This window comes from Macaca fascicularis, chromosome 1 (assembly GCF_037993035.2).
Source record: "Macaca fascicularis isolate 582-1 chromosome 1, T2T-MFA8v1.1".
NCBI classification, from domain to species: Eukaryota; Metazoa; Chordata; class Mammalia; order Primates; family Cercopithecidae; genus Macaca; species Macaca fascicularis.
The window spans coordinates 27,558,606-27,575,795 of record NC_088375.1 but is presented as its reverse complement, the minus strand read 5'-3'; the positions used below and the strand labels follow the sequence as shown (position 1 = coordinate 27,575,795).

At 33.4% G+C, this 17,190-nt stretch overlaps 1 protein-coding gene across 3 annotated transcripts in view; it reads left to right on the top strand.

Moving 5' to 3' along the window:
- The window catches only part of KIFAP3 (kinesin associated protein 3), a 146,877-nt gene extending 129,916 nt beyond the window's left edge, over positions 1-16,961 (top strand). The window contains exons 20-21 of one of the 3 annotated variants that reach the window (XM_065523512.2): positions 12,425-12,493; positions 16,508-16,961. In XM_065523512.2, coding sequence (XP_065379584.1) covers positions 12,425-12,470 — 46 coding nt within the window. In that variant the 3' untranslated portion in view covers positions 12,471-12,493; positions 16,508-16,961. Of the gene's footprint in view, positions 1-12,424; positions 12,494-12,520; positions 13,930-16,507 lie in introns of those variants that run through there. The other 2 variants (XM_005539956.5, XM_045392570.3) reach the window with 2 other exon arrangements.
- The last annotated feature ends 229 nt before the right edge of the window (positions 16,962-17,190 follow it).

Below are 17,190 nucleotides of genomic sequence, written 5' to 3'. Positions count from 1 at the left end.
TAAGAATTTTTACGGCTGTATCTTTAGAGAATAGTGTAATTTTAGAGGATGGTTATGACTTTAGAGGATATTAAAGTTGGTTGTATCTTTAGAGGATCTTAAAGTTGTATCTTTAGACTGTGTCTTAAAGTTGTATCTTTAGTTGGTTGTATTTTTAGAGGATAATCAGAATATTTTAAAAATCTGTATTAGTTTTCATAGTGCAATAGCTTAAGTTCTGTAGCAACAAATACTACTCCATACTTAAAATGAATAGAGTTTCCTTGTTTGTGTTTCTTTCTTATTACCAGGTTATAACTAATGATCTGTTAGTAGTCAATAAATCATAAAAATAGTATATATGCTGTTGGGATTTTTTTGTTGTTATTGCTGTTATTTCCAAAAGATACTTATAATTTTACTTAAAGTTTCTGTGATGACAGGTGAAATTAACTTTATAAAACACAAAATATAGGATAAAATATAGAATCACTTAATGTTTGCTTTTAACACTTAAAATTTCCTTTATTCATAACCTTTTTAGTTGACAAGCACTTGGATGAGGTCTAGGGATATAGAGGTCAGTAAGAAATAATCTCTTTCTCTTTAAGAGGCTTATATAGTTCAGGGTTAAAAGTATAATTTTTTGAGATGAGTTAAAGCATTCTATTTATTATTATTTCAGCTTTCTGTTTTGAAAATATTTAAGGGTAATAGTATTATCAGGCTTATAAAAGTAATACTACGTTGTCAGTATCTGGACATCAGTGGTCTTTCATCTGTTTCTGCCCACTTGTATGTTATTCCAATATCTTGAGATATATATATTTCTCTAAAAATTAAGGAGAACTCAGATGTTTAAGATGTTTCTTCTACTGTAAATAGAATAAATAATATTTGTCTATTGGAAATATTTCCAGTAGAATAAACATCTTAAATATTTCTGAATTCTTAATTTTTAGAGGAAACAGAATTAATGATATTTAGAAAAGAATGCCACTTTATCTTAAATAATACTTTCCCTCCTTATATTTTATGAAAAGCATGATATTTGGAGTGTGTCATTCATTAACTTACTTCTGGTACAAAAAGACCTTTAGTATCTTCTTATACACACACACAAAAAATCTAGAGAATGTAAATTTTCTTAGAAAAAAGTAAATAGGTCCAGATTTTATAGCATTTTAAGCTAAGCAGTACAATATTTGTCAAAGAACCACATTATTTTTGAAATATAACTTTTTAAATTATATATGCTGTTTCATAAAATATCATACTTTCATGGTCTGATAATTCACTAATGTTTAATTACTTCTTTACAGCAATAAGTAGTTTGGAAGGATTAGTCGAAACAACAGCTTTAGTGTCTTTGTAATAGAGATATTCCCTCTTTAGAAACACATCAGAGTCCTAAAAAATGTAATTTGAATAATTACAGGTTTGGGGAGAACCATTTTATCAAGGAGCTTGATATAAATGTTGATTTTCTATGACTCCCATCTCATGGGTGAAAGTTTTACTGAGTTAAAACTGACTTTTCATTTTACATAGATAGATACTCCCAAGGGAACAAGGGACAAACATTTTAGTCTTTGAAATTCTTTTAACACTGACATCATAGCTATTGATGAATTTTTAACACTTTTCATTGGAAGAGTTTTAAATTATAAAGGATTTGTTAAAATGCATCAGGTTTTCTAATTTTAAAAAAGTGGTCTTTTGAAAATGGAGGTGATGTCTGGAGTTAAAGGATTAATTATGAATTATAATCTTATAGAATTTACCTGTAGGAATTTTAGGCTAACACGCAGTCTTCCAGTATTAGCCCAAATTACTTGGTAATCTAACGCTCAGTTCCTCCATGAATTAGATAGAACTCAGACCTGCTCCAAAGAGACAAGTGTGGGACTCTGTAATATAATTTATTTTCAAATGCTACTTTGTTTTGTGTTTAAACATAATTATTAGTAATTTTCTAATCATTTTTCTAATATTATAGTTAATTATGGGTATATGTAAAATCTGTGTGTATTTATTTTGATTCTTAAGTAAAAGCTACATATTTCTATGGTCTCATTTTAGAGTAGAAAGGCACAATTAACAAAAGCTGTCTTGCACCCTTTGAATAAGCTAAGGATTTTAAATAGTCTTTTGAATACACTTAAACAGGAACATAATCAATGATTTCCTGAACATAATTCTCTTTTTATGAACATAAGTCAACATTATATTTTAAGAAATATAATGTATTTTATATATTTTAAGCCTGTTTTCTTTGTTTAGCTTTAGAAGAAACTATATCTAAAGTTGATACACCCCGATTTTTCAGGGTTTTCCAGCCAAAAACAAAGCACCTTCCTACTGGCCTGTCAGAAATTAAAAGGCACAGCGATCTTAAAAAGGAATCCAGATTTGTGTAGACAGTATCAAGTGGCTAATTTAGAGCCCCTCAAGTGTGAAAGGATGGGAGGAGGCTTCTATGAACATAGTTAGGCAAGTAAATTTTTAAAATACAACTGTAGCTTAAAATTTACATCTTTTCAAATTTATACAAGAAACCCTATAAAGCTATATTGATAAAGGTGCCCAACTTCATGCTGAGATATTTTTGAGGTGATAAATATGCAAGAGCTCTTAAAAGTCAAAAAATATTTTTTAAAAACATTGTAAAATGCATTAAAAAAGTGTTTTTAAAAAGCATTTTAAGAGTTCTTAAAAATCTCAAAAAAAGTGTTTTTAAAAACATTCAAATATTTTTAAAAGTATTTTTAAAAAAGTTTTCAAAGCCTTCATAAATTTTAGGCTATTATAATTTACCTCATTCTTTTTATACACTATGGGGAAAAAGAAACTATTACAGTTTTATACAGTTGCATGTTACGTGATCCCCCAGCAAAGTCTAGGGAAGGGAGATACTCTTTGCCATCAGCAAGTAGATACCATAGTTATTTTAAATTGAATCAATTTGTCCCTTTTCCTGCATACTTGAAATAACTAATATAGATATACCTATATGCTTATTCAGAATACTGTCTAAAGCCTAGATAATCTCAAAAATGTATGATGCATTCCATCTCCCTAAAGAATTCTCATAGTTGCCCAGCTTTGCTTATAAGTGCCAGATTGTTAGGTTGGCACAAGCCCAAAGACAACACACATCGCAGAATGAAAATACTCCACCCTAAACGTTTTCATGACCTGTGTGCACTTTTCTAAGAGAAGCCAACACTGGCAGTAAACCTGAGTATAGGAATGTGTACAGTGTGAGAAGTGATGATTTACATGAGATAAAAACCTTACCCTTGATTAACTACTTTCAAAATAAACTCACTGAGTATAAAATAAGATGAAAAAGCATGTAACTAGAATCTTTCAGTAAGTTTCCTCCCTAAAGGTGTTATTTTCATCAATCGTGACATAGAATCTAAAGGGTTTTGATTGAACAATCTTAATACAAACAGTCCAGTCTTACTACGGTAAAAGGAAAGAACGATTGGCCATGGCATTATTTTAGTGCAACAACAATTAGTATGCCTATGTGGAGGCATAAATCTCTATGAATTATGTAGGAGCCCTATAAAGGCAAACAGAAAGCATGTGTATGAAGCTTGCCAAGTATGATAGAGTATCCCTTAACTGTCTAGATCATTAGGCAGAAGCCAGAATTTCCTAAGCATTTCTAGGGAAGTATTCATCATTTTCATGTCATAACAATAACACCACCAAATATATACTATATGCGGGTACTTTTCTTGGAAATACAATAATTTCAAGGCATAGAGGTGTTAAAAGATATAGCCATTATTCTTATTTTACAAAGAAAGAAGTCATGTCAAAGTTAGTTATGGATATAGACTGAAACAAGTTATCCGTGGAGACACAAATCCCATTCAGATATTCTAGTTTTGAAGTAATTGCACCCTACTAACTTTAAGAAAATTTAGGAATTATTGATAACTTCATAGTTTGTACTTAAGTTCATTTGGCTGAATTTCATAAACTTAATTGTTAGTCCTTAAATTAAGAGGGGAAATGCTTATTTACATGAGTGACAAAGAAGAAAAAAGATAGTGTTTCCTTAGGCTGATTTAAGAATAATTTTAACTTAAAATATGACTCTTACAAGTCAGATAAACAATTGTCATGTATTTCTACATTCCAGTCTACACTGAATTTGTTTATATCAATGCAAAGTGTGACCAAAGGATGCTTAGCCCTATTCTTTGAAGATGATATAGAAACACCATGCTTCATCATCAGAAGACATGTAATCTTACAATCTATAGTCTTATACCTGAACAGAAAATGAATTTTCCTTTTTTAAAAAAGAAACCTATAATGTAACAGTTAAATATAGTCTTAAGGATCAAGAAAGCTTATAACAGTAGAGATTTACTTTAATACCTGTTCTTCTAATGCGTTTCTGTTATATTATGCAGTATTCTGAGATCCTAAACATTCTAGAGGACGTTAAATAACTGTGATATATTTTTCCAACCTGTGTTTATTACTGAAATTACTGAATTAATGGCTGCAAAACATCAAATAATACTGCCCAATATAAATCTTTTGACATACCCTTGTAAAGCAAGGAAATGCCTTTGTGTGTGTGTGTGTGTGTGTGTGTGTATTTGCAATTATAAGTTTAGAATCAAATTTTTTTAATTATGCTTAGCTATTTAAAAAGATGCACTTTTAATGTGTTTAAATATAGTTCCTATTATCTATATGTTTGCCCTCAATTTTGGAAAAATGTTAGTTTGATTTAGCTTTCCAGAAACGCCTTTATCAGTCATTGCTCAATTTTTATCATCCAAATGTAATTTGACTATTATTTTAGCCTAAAAAATATTGACACAAATGAATAAGTAGATTATGAAATAAATAGGAGATTTTGTATTAAGCATCTTACGTTTGATAAGATTTTCAGGATTTTTTTAAGACAAACATTTGTCTGCTTCCTTGAAGTGAAAAGTTTCAAAACTATTCCAAAATGTTCCCAAACTGAATGATTTGTTTAAGGATTTTGGAGACACAAGTTTTAACAAAAAACGTAACATTAATTAAAAAAAAAAAAAAAAAAAAGACTGGTGTTATGTCAGTAGTGTTTTTTGTTCATATAAGAGAGACTCTTATTATGTCCATGGAGGTAGCATGTATGTTAGATGACTGTATTAACTTTTATTTTTGTTCATATGTCAGACTTGCCTGTTTTATAAAGAAAGATGGGGAGTTGATATAGCCCATTTTGTGTACTACTTGTGATAATTTTATATTCCATTTTTTGAATTTGTTCATTTCAATAGTGCATTATCACTTTAAGATTCTGGTTGGCGCTTAAATTACAGTAACTAAAGGTTATTTTTCATATTTTAACCAGTTTAACCAGAGTTTTTAGTACTAGTATTAAGTTTTGAATTATGTTTGAGGTCTTAGATTTTACAGCATGTTTAGTTTCTTTTCATTTCTTATTAGTATTTTTCAGTACTTAATAGTCTCTTGCCCCCACCTCCAACAAGAACTTTCCTTTCTGTTCAACATCAGAAACATTTTCCTTTTGGCATGTGCTTTCTAGTTCCCCAAACACTATAAGCAAATTGGAAAGTTCAGCTGTCATTCTTGGAAGGTTACAGATCACACTAGCAGCCTGAGTAATCCAAGAGGTTTTAAGTATCATAGCATTTAGTTTAAAGTGAAATTTGCTCTGACAGGGCTGGCAGACCAATAGGAAAAAGAAATATTTGTGCTTGGAGAAGTGCATATGTAGAGACCAAAAGTATAACTGATGGCTGGAAGTGATTTCAGTCTAAAAAAACAAATCATTAAGAGAGTGCATAGGGGTAAAATACACAGTTCATATTTTAAAGAGTCTCAAAATGAACCAGCAACTAAGGTTAGCATTACATAGTAATTAGTTGTGGTGTTCAGGCTTTAACTCACTCAGTACCAGACAGTATAGTTAAACTATCACTGAAAAAACATTGCTACTTACATGATATTCTCTAGTTTAAGCCCATAGCAGTAATTTTTTTACCTTAGAAAACCAGGGTATTATGACAGATTATATAAATGTTGAACCAGTAACAGACAAACAATTATTTAAAGGAGGTGCTAATGACTCGGTTTATTGACCTAGGGGTTATTTAAGCCACTCAGCAAGTTCCCTTAACATTTGGTGGTATGAAATGAAGCATTGCTTGATAGTATAGAACTGCCAATTTTAAGAAGTCCTTGTACTTAATGGAAGAAATGTAAGTTAAAGATGACTAGATGGCATACCTTCGTTAAAATATTGCCAGAAAAAGCCTGAGACCATTATAGGTTTGAGTAAATATTCACTTCAACTTGATAATCACCTCTGACAACTTCCATTAGGTACCTATTAGAGCATTTTTTCTGTTAATAACTACAAATAAGGAAAAATAAAATATCTTTAATGGCTCCAGTTGTTTCTTGCAAGTCATTGTTCTCTTCAAGAAAGCCTATTGTGAGCCAGAGAAATCTAAAATTTTTTTTTTCTCTTCGAATGTGCAGATAAAAATAAAATGGGTCAGACATGGTGGCTCACGCCTGTAATCCCAACATTTTGGGAGGCTGAGGCAGGTGGATCACCTGAGTTCAGGAGTTTGAGGCTAGCCTGGCCAACATGGCAAAACCCTGTCTCTACTAAAAATTACAGAATTACAAAAATTATCCAGACATTGTGGTGTGGGCCTGTAATCCCAGCTACTTGGGAGGCTAAGGCAGGAGAATCACTTGAATCCAGGAGGTGGAGGTTGCAGTGAGCCAGGATTGCACCATTGCACTCCAGCCTGAGCAAGAAGAGTGAAACTCCACGTCAAAAAAAATAGTGATAATAAAATGAAAAGGACTTCCAGCAAGATGGTAGACTGAGCTAATTTGGCAGGGACCACTGCTATACAGATAATATGTAAATGGTAGACAAAAATGTAACAGAAACTTACATGACCAAGTTCATAAGAAAGATAGGGAATACCCCAATGACAAAAAAAAACACCCACAGGAATATTGAACTAGGTATGGGTTATTTGGTAAAGGAAGATGGAATTGAATTCTCTAAATAAAGCCTGGAATTTCAAAGGTCTACCTTTTTCTCATCAGTTGAAAAGAGGACTAAATGATGTTAATTCACCAGCCCAGAGAAGTGGCCAAAACTTGTCTGTGCTCAAAGACCTCAGTAGGGGAAGATAGTCACTCATGTGAAAGAGAAGTCACAAGCTTGTTTCATGCACATGAGTGGGTTCAGAATTTACACCATATACTTAATTCAGGGAACCTTAGTCAAGAAATTGCCATTTAGATTGTTTCAGGACAGTGGAACTGCCAGGGCCCTGATACATTATAAACAAATACAGAACCTCTCTGTAGAAATAATTCCACAGCTCAAGAGCCAACAGACAGGAAAAAAAAATGAAGTTGAAAGCACAATAAAATATTACAAAGTACACAAAGAAAGGAACCAGGTGCAGCAGTGCATACCTGTAGTCTTAGCTACTCTGGAGGCTGAGGTAGAGGATGACTTGAGGCCAAGAGTTGGAGGCTACAGTGCACCATGATTGTGCCTGTGAATAGCCACAATACTCAAGCCTGGGCAATATAATGAGACTTCATATCAATGAAAACATAAAAAGGACCATCATGAAAGAGAATCATCAGATTGTAATGGAAATCCCATTTTATCAATGTTCAATATGCTGAGGAGTTTAAATTTGATAAGCCTTGTTTTAAAGCTTAGTAAAGCCTGTGATTCCAGCACTTTGGGAGGCCAGGGCGGGTGGATTGCCTGAGGTCAAGAGTTCGAGACCATCCTGGCCAACATGGTGAAACTCCGTCTACTAAAAATACAAAAATTAGCTGGGTGTGGTGGCATGTGCCTGTAGTCCCAGCTACTTGGGAGGCTGAGGCAGGAGAATCACTTGAACCCAGGAGTCGGAGGTTGCAGTGAGCCGAGACCGTGCCATAGCACTCCAGCCTGGTAACAGAGTGAGACTCCGTCTCGGGAAAAAAAAAAAAAAAAAGCTTAGTAAAGTACATGACAGTACAAGACAAGCGCTCTAACAGCAAGAGTGTTAGGATGCCTGAGAATTACAGTTAATAGAAGAATCTCAATGAGACTATATAAAATGCAATAAATAAGTAAATTAATAAAAAGGAATAGAAAAATTAATGCAATGATATAGTATCAAAAAGTACCAAGTATAACATCTCCACATTAAAATATAGTCACTAAAATAATACTCTGGAGGCAGGTTAATCAACAGATTAAGATGTATAAGAAGAGAAGTATCACTTGAATGAAATTAGAGGACAGTCAATGGAATGGAATTTCTTTACCATTTAGAATAAATCAGTGACTGTTTTACACATGTTCCCTTCATCATTAGTACAAATTAGTTTTATCTGAAGTATCTCAGTGTAGTAACTAAATTGAAAGGAGTTTTCCCCAAGGTGTTTTCACCCTTAGAAATGACAGATGTCCTTCAAAAAATGTTTTTAGATGAGTATTTTAAATACAGCCTCCCACTACTCATATAATTTGCCCTTGATTTTTGAAAAAAAAACACTAGTTTGAATTCATTAAGAATAAGAGTCTTTAAGATGCTTTAGCCACTTTTTTTATTATAATAAAAGAAAAAGTTATAATTATGCATATAAAAAATTAAGAATAAAACTAAATGGAAAATGACAACTAAACTTGATATATGCTGGTGAAACTCATTAGAAGACTTCTTAACCATGCTCTTGGATTTTATTTTCTCAACAATACAAAAGTTCAGGTCCAAAGAAATGAGTAATACCTTTGAGCAACTTAAAATATATATTTATTACATATAGATTTATAGAAACAAGATGCCATTAATATCAGGTCAATGAAAAATTTTAGAAGCTATGTTATAGTAATAGTACTTTAACATTCATGCATATTACTTTTTTCAGTGTTCAAGACAATCAGCATCTTTTCTTATAACCTATTTTCTTAGGCACCCAACATTCACAAAACTTTTTTTGCATGTAACTGATAGGTATTTCTATTTAGCTGTAAATTATTTCATAATCATAAAACTGGACATTAATTATCTGCGAAAGCAATGGACGCCACATTCTATGAATGTTAAATGTGCTGAGAAGTTTAAATTTAATAATCCTTGCTTTGAAACTTTGTGAAAGTACCTGAAATTCAGTGGTAAGACAAGCTCTCCATCTAGTGGTTGGTCTATAAATGACAAACATTTAGATCTCGATGTAGTAACACATCATTTTACTAGTGTTAGGTATTGTTTTATACTCATTGTTTCATTCAATCTGCACATCTCTTCTTATTGTAAGAATTTCAAGGAGAAAATATTCTCTTTTCCAGAATAGTTCAGCCCTGTAGAAAATAGGGGCAAGCTTCTTCTACAGTCTGATTTCATCTGTGTGGAATACCACAGCATCTCAGTCATTTGATGAAGCATATTCCCATACTAAGGGGGCAAAATTTGCTCCATTCCAATTAACTATAACCTTTAAAATTTCCAGACAGTTTTGAAATTCTTCTCCTTAAGTCTCAGTCCCCAACATGTAAAGGTATAACTAAATTTTTTTTTTTTTTTTTTTTTTTTTTGAGACAGGGTCTCACTCACTCTGTTTCCCAGACTGGAGTGCAGTGGCGGTGATGGCTCACTGCAGCCTCCAACCTCCTGGGCTCAAGTGATCCTCCTGCTTCAACCCCATAAGTAGCTGGAACCATGGGTGTGCACCACCATGCCTGGATAGTTTTCTGTATTTTTGTAGAAATGTGGTTTTCCAATGTCTTGAACTCCTGTGCTCAGGCAATCTGCCTACCTCAGCCTCCCAAAGTGCTGGGATTTTAGGCATCAGCAACAGCACCTGGCCTGATAAAACTATTTTAAATGAGAAAAGATGGTCCGGGCACAGTGACTCACGCCTATAATCCCAGCACTTTGGGAGGCCGAAACGGGTGGATCACAAGGTCAGGAGTTCAAGACCAGCCTGGCCAAGATGCTGAAACCCAGTCTCTACTAAAAATAGAAAAATTAGCCGGGTGTGGTGGCACACACCTTAATCCCAGCTACTTGGGAGGCTGAGGCAGGAGAATCACTTGAACCCGGGTGGCAGAGGTTGCAGTGAACCAAGATCACACCACTGCACTCCAGCCTGGGCAACAGAGCAAGATTCCTTTTTAAAAAAAAAAAAAACAGAGAAAAGATAACATTGTTGTGAATTGTAGCATATTTGATCATTGTTATTTCTGCCAGTACCCCTCTGTAGGTTCTCATTACTTCACATTTGGACAGCTGTAATAGTTTCTTCAGTGTTTATGATTTTGCATCTCAACCCCCTTTCCTACTACGATTATCTTTCTAAAACATAGAATTTGGTCATTCTCTTTCTTAGGAACTGTTGACGACTCTCCAGAAGCCACCAGTTCTTAGCTTTATGAAAAGCTTCAATATCTAGTCCTAACTGCCCTTTCTAGCCTTATCTCCTGCCACTTGCTGATATCATAAATCTAAAACTTTAACCATAACAAACCATTTGCTCTTCATCTGCCACTCCTCTCTGTTGCTCAGGCTGCTCCACCATCAGGAATTCTGTCTCTCTTCGCCTGTGAAATCTTACTTGTCCTTTAAGACTCATTCATTCATGAATTCATGTATTTCTTTGAATACATGTCAGATACAATACTAGAGGCTAGGGATATAGCAATGGCCAAGACAGTCCTTGCCCTCCATGGTGTTTGTTTTCTAATGGGAAAGAAATACAATAACAAAATATGTCAGGAAGTAACAGATGCATTAAATCAAAGTATTTTGTATGAAGACTTTCTAGCTGCCAAGATTCTCCTGAAGCAATTTGTACATGTCTCTAAGATACTCTTATGTTAAATATTTGGGCCCCCTCTTTTCTTCTGTAGCAATTTATACATATGCTACAGTAGTATGACATCAGGTTATTATCAGAGTATTTCTTCCATGTTAGGTGCCTCCAATCCTTATAGTCAAGGACTATGTCTTATTTATTATTGCCTTCCCAGCATGTGTTTTTTCCTTGGCTTCAAAAACTATACTTAGAACATTGTAGGAACTCAGTAAATGTTTCTACTATTGGGATAGGTGAATGGATGGGCAAATGGTATATAGAGTCACTATTAACAATAGACCTAAATTTCCCATGACAAATCATACTTAAGCTGAAATTACCCTGATGATCAATTAACAATCTACTTAGAAAGGTAAACATACTAAATACTGATTTTGATTCTATAATCAATATATTGAAGAAATTCATAAAAAGAATGAAGTATTCTAAGAAATTATGAAGAAGTAATTTCATATGGTTTTATAATATCCTGGAAAGTTTCTTCCTATAACAGCTCATGTTAAATTCTTTCACTTGACAATTCCAAAAGCATTCCAGCCTTCAATATTACCTGATGGATCACAAAGACTGGTTTGTTAAGAAAAATCACTGTTGCCTATTTACAAATATGTAGTCATAAATGATTTTGTCTTGGGAAGAATAGAATTCCTAAAGACAGACTCAGACCAAAAAGATGAAATTCAGCATGGTAGTTATAAGTAAATTTTGAATGTGTGTGTGTGTGTACACACACAACTATACATATATATTAAAAACTTAATGTTACATATAACAATATTATATAAGTACATACAACTCAATGTTATGTATATACATATACACATATATACACAATTATAAGCAGTCAATATTAGGCAACTTTGTGATAATATCTTCTTAAAAATTTTGTTTAAGATTAATACAGTTTTAACCTACAATAGTATAAAGTCAGATATAGGATTTTTATTCTGTACTGGTTTCAGACCACATCATAAGTATCATGTTAATTTTAGCTTCTTCATTTGAAGACAAACACTAGAAAATGGAAGTGGTTTTAGAGAGCAAGTGAGATGGTAAAGATTGAAGACCATGTAATGAGGCTTGAGTAAACCAGGGCTGTGGAACAGTCATATCAAAGAGGAATTGGACTCCTTGTGTGGTTTCAGAGGGTAATTCTAAGACTAATTGAACTGGATTTTAGAGCTGTGTAATAAAGAACTTTCCAACAGTTTTACATATCCATAAATGGAATGAACTGCCTTGACAAAGTAGTGAGCACTTCTTTCTGGAGATGTTCAGACAAGAGCTGGATAGACCCTGTCAAGGATGTTGTGAATAAAAGTGTAGCCAAGATTATTTCCTAAAATGTTCCCAAGTCAGACTTCCATGAGCCTATGAAACAATAATTTGGCCTGCATTTATTCTTTTTTGTAGCCATTTACTAATAAATTCATTACTTGCTCTACATTGATATTGCTGACCTAGGAATTTAAAAGAAGAAAAAGACTTGTGTTGCTTTTATCTCATTTTAATAAAATAATGATACTTTTCACTTATGCAGCACTTTTCATCCAAGGATTTCAAAGTGCTTTACAAATACGCACTAATTAAGCCTCACAAACAGCCAGAGGTAGGTGATTTTCTTCTCTTTCTACAGGAATGTCAACTCTGGCCCAGAAATTTAATAAGAGCCTGTGAGTGCCTGGGATTCCTTACTGGCTGCCATTCCCTTGTTATGTGCTGCATGTGAAGCATCACTTGTCATTTCCAGATTTCTTTTTTCCTGCTCTAAGTCATCTCAAGTTTAGAATTCTAATGATTGCTATTACAAATGTGTTTGAAGTCTTGTAAATATTAGTGAAAACTCAGTCTTCTGCTTGCTGAATGCTAATTAGATTTCTAAATTTATTTTAAAAAACACACTCTAGATGTGGTTTTCTATTTGTTGTTGAGTTTTAAATATAATTTTTGTCTTTTAAAGAACTTGTCATTTTTCTTCCTAGGTACCCAGAAATAATTGTTATTGGGAAATAAAACTTAATGGCAGATTGACTTTTTGCCCTTATCATTCCTAGTTATCTTTTCGCAATAAACAATAACTATTTTCTTTGGACCAGAATTATGTATTTTCAGGAAGAGACACTGTATTTTGGTGATTCAAAGGTCCAAAATATGTTATCTGAACATTAAGGATAAAGGTGAAATGACACTAAATAACCAATCCTGTAAAGAAAAAGTACTATAATAGTGGCATATACTAATCTAGAGGGATACACCACTTTTTATGTGGGTTAGGAGTAGCAAGAAGAAACTATGTACATACAGAGACACGCACCCTACAAGATTGGATTAAATTCCAGTATACTTATAAATAGCCACGTATTCAAACTGGTATCTGAAGCAAAATGGTCACACAAGGCAAGAGCAGATGTGGCATATCACAGCTTACTTTTCCTTGCTTCTCAGGGCCCCTAGTGAGGGCATACAAATTCCTGTGATACACACTATTGAAGTCAAGTCTTTCCAGATCAGGAAAGCACAATTTTTGCTGCAACATTGCCTTTCTATATTCATAGTTTCTATCTCCTTCAAGAATTTACATGAAGAATCTATCTGCTTCTGTTTAAAGGAAAACTCTCCTGGTTTTGAACTAAACTCAGCATTAGCAAGGCTATATCCTTTTCCCAAGGAAAAAAGTAAAGTGTCTACATATTCCAAAAGAATATCTCCAGGTTTTAGCATCCTGGAAAGCCTAATTTCCCCCACTATATTAGAAAGAATCAAATGAGAGGGATTAAAGAAACAAACTATTTGTTTCACAGTGAATTTAATTAAAAATGTATTAATTCTGTAGATATAGTTGATTTTTCATAATACAAAAGGACCTAGGACCTATGTCAATGTATTCTCTAAACTGATCATAAATGTTTTAAATATTTTTTTCTTTAAACAGCAAGTTCATCTGTGATACATAATGAAGAATTCCAGAAAAGATCATTTTAGAGTTTGGTTTCAAATTTTATTCCTTTTTCCCCAAATGATATTTGTATATAGAAATTCAGAAAATTAAATGATGTCCTCTACACTGTAATACCCACAGGTGTCTCTGGGTGAACTGTTGACTGCATAAATAGATCTTTACCATAGTAACCTAAAGACCATGCTGTTCAAGACCAGAGATTTATAGGTTCAGAAACTCAGACTCATCAGTGCTCAAGGGTCATTCTTTCACTGACTTGGGACTTCTGATTCTTATCAACAATGTGCATGACATATTTTAAAAAGAATAAAAAATCCATTTGTTAATGTACAATGGAAGTTATAACCATCAGGTAGATTAGGTAATATCTAAGTTTATTATTTACCCTATTGGCAAATTACATGGGAAAACAATGATCAATAGTTTGCCTATTAGTCATAGAAATAAAAAAAAGGGGGAGAATTTTGCAACTTGAATGTAGAATGGCCTCAGACTCTGAGAATGTTAAATTCCCTTCCTGACTGAGGACCAAACTGCAAAAAAGGCCAGATATTCCTTATGGTGTTATAGCTTACCAGATCACCACACAATTGCTTAGGTGGCTACAACCAGCATTGTAGCCGAGAAGCTCCTTGTTTTGTGCCAACGACTGGCAAACTCCCTTCTGAGGACCATCTTCTTTTAGATAAAATTACAGTGATATTGCTAACAAGTCATCTGTGAGATACTCTGTTTTGAAGGTGCCTTTTCATATTTCCTCACTGTCCCATATATGCCTCTTGTTTTCAAATTACTGAAATAGATCTTGCCATAGCCCCCAGATTGAGAAACGAACATAAGATTAACTTGTGTTTAACCTAAGTTTACTGCTATTTGGCCTCAGAGGAGTTGCTAAAAACGATAAGGACTGGTTAAAGACAGGTAATAAGCAGAAAGATGAAGAAGGAACAAGTTGAAATCCAAGCTATGTAATCAACAGTTGTATAATGGAGAGTTCTTTAGATAGATAATTACTTGTTAGCCTTAGTGCTTGCAGAGAAAGGTTTTCAATAACTTTTACTCTAATTTTAAGCTGATACCAGTGCCTCTTAGTTCACTGACTCCATTAATTTCTGAAACATCTGTTAAGCTACCTCTTGATTCCCTCATCACAAAATTTAGTCTCTCTTCCCATGAGACCAAAGTAAGAAAAGGTGCTTATATTTTTACCATTTCAAAATAAAATGTAGACTTAAAAATTTCAACCAACTTTGAGAAACTATAGACAAAGTTTTGATGTAGGAGGAGCCCAAAACAATAAATTGTGTCCAGGACTGCTCAGTACAAATGCTAACCTGAAACTTGTATTTCAGAACTTCCATTCTCCTAAAGGGTAGAGTCACTGGACCAGTATGTGTTATATGTATTTTGGCTCTTTACATTTACTCTTTAGTTCCATCTTAATACACACCAGCATGCGTGCACACGCACACATGCACATACACACATTTATTTAAAACCTTCACATTTTAATAGTTACTTCTAAAGTGTGTCAACTTAATCTCACTCTGAGTGTGACAGAGAGTTAGTGCCTGTGTGAATATATTTTTTCATCAGATTCAGCTTTTGCTATTGAGGGAAAATTATCTTTCCATCTCCTCATGTAGTGCAAACTTAAATCATTTAAATATGTTTTATTTTTCCAAAACTTACATTTCTGCATTACAAATGGTTTCTATTGATTGGAAGTCAAGCTCACTAGCATTCACTGCATGAGCTATGCATGAGCATGTTAAGGCCACCATATTCTGCCTGGTAACATTAATACTTTGTCATTTTCCTAAGTGTCGGATAATTCCCTGACCTTTAAAAAGGACTTTGGAGAACAGATTTTCCTCTAAATAATGTATTAATAGATCAACAAGTAATTTTTTTAATAATCATGAAGTTTAACATACTTGAAGCTATCTTTACAGCTCTGAAGGTTATCTTTGGGTTTCTGTTTTTTCCATAGAATAAGTTGAACCAGAATTTGTAATTGCCTTGCTGTCACTCAAAAGAAATAGATACTTTTTGTAATTGTTTGCATTGAGGAATCAGAGGAAGGATTTGCAGATCAAATCTGACTAATTTTCACATTTTGTCAAATTCCTTATCTTGTTCTTTTAATCATAGGCTTATGGTATGATTTGGCCCTGCATGAGAGTTCACTGATACAACTCAAACACATGTTTTTACTAAAAGTGGAATTAGTCCCATATCGTCATATGAAAAGACATTATAAACAGCAAAACTCACTTTACTACAGTTTTATTTTTATCATTCCCTAGCAATATATTACTGATCATTGCTAGCATGTAAAATCTTTTCATATTTTTGCTTAAGAGCCATATATAAGTAATTCATTAAATAAAACTTTTCTAACTTGATTCTTCCACTTTGTTTAGAATAGTACCTACTGACAGAGGTTTCTCATACTTTTAACACACATTGTTAGAAGTATTTTATTATATACACTTTTAATGGCTCTATTAACCTTAAGAAAAAAAAGTTAGTGATATCCACAATAAATCACTATCCCTGCTAGGAGGAGAATGTTGGTGGTATAAAAATCTAGGCCTCTTAATCTGCATTGTGGATGTGTGATGAAAAACGTAGCTTATCTTTCCTTTTTCTCTTTTTTAGCCTTGGAATGGATGGCTTTGGCCAACCAGTTGGCATTCTTGGACGCCCTGCCACAGCATATGGATTCCGCCCTGATGAACCTTACTACTATGGCTATGGATCTTGATAAAGTATCTGTTTCCATGCGTTACCTCAGCTTAGAAGAAATCTGTGTGGGTTGGGTGAATTTTGGATCTTTGCCTAATAATGCATGTTGATGTTATTGTGGGTCTGTGTTTATTTTTATTTTTATATGTTGTTAGCTGCAGATTAACCCCAGCCCCTTCTGTCTTCTGTTAAGTACAGTCGATACTGACATTGTTCACTCATCAAACCACATCTTGATACTGAGTAACATTTCCCATGAGCCTCAAAACTGAATGCTGAAAAGCTACTAGACTGGAAAAGAAACACTGCATTATGTACGTTAAGTGACTAATTTAATTTCAATTAAAAAGTATAAAGTGAAAATGAATAAGTGAAAGTCATGTGTTTATATTTCACACGTTTCATTACGAATTACATGTTAACATAGGGTGCACATGAGTTTTATTTTTTGTCCTTTTTTTCTGCTTGTAAAGTCTTGAGTAATTCATATAATATATGCTACCTTTATAATTTATAAAAAGAACATCACCTTCATATTCCATGCCATGTGCCTGAAAGTTTCCTTCCCAAAGTTTATTAACTATGAGTTTTCAATT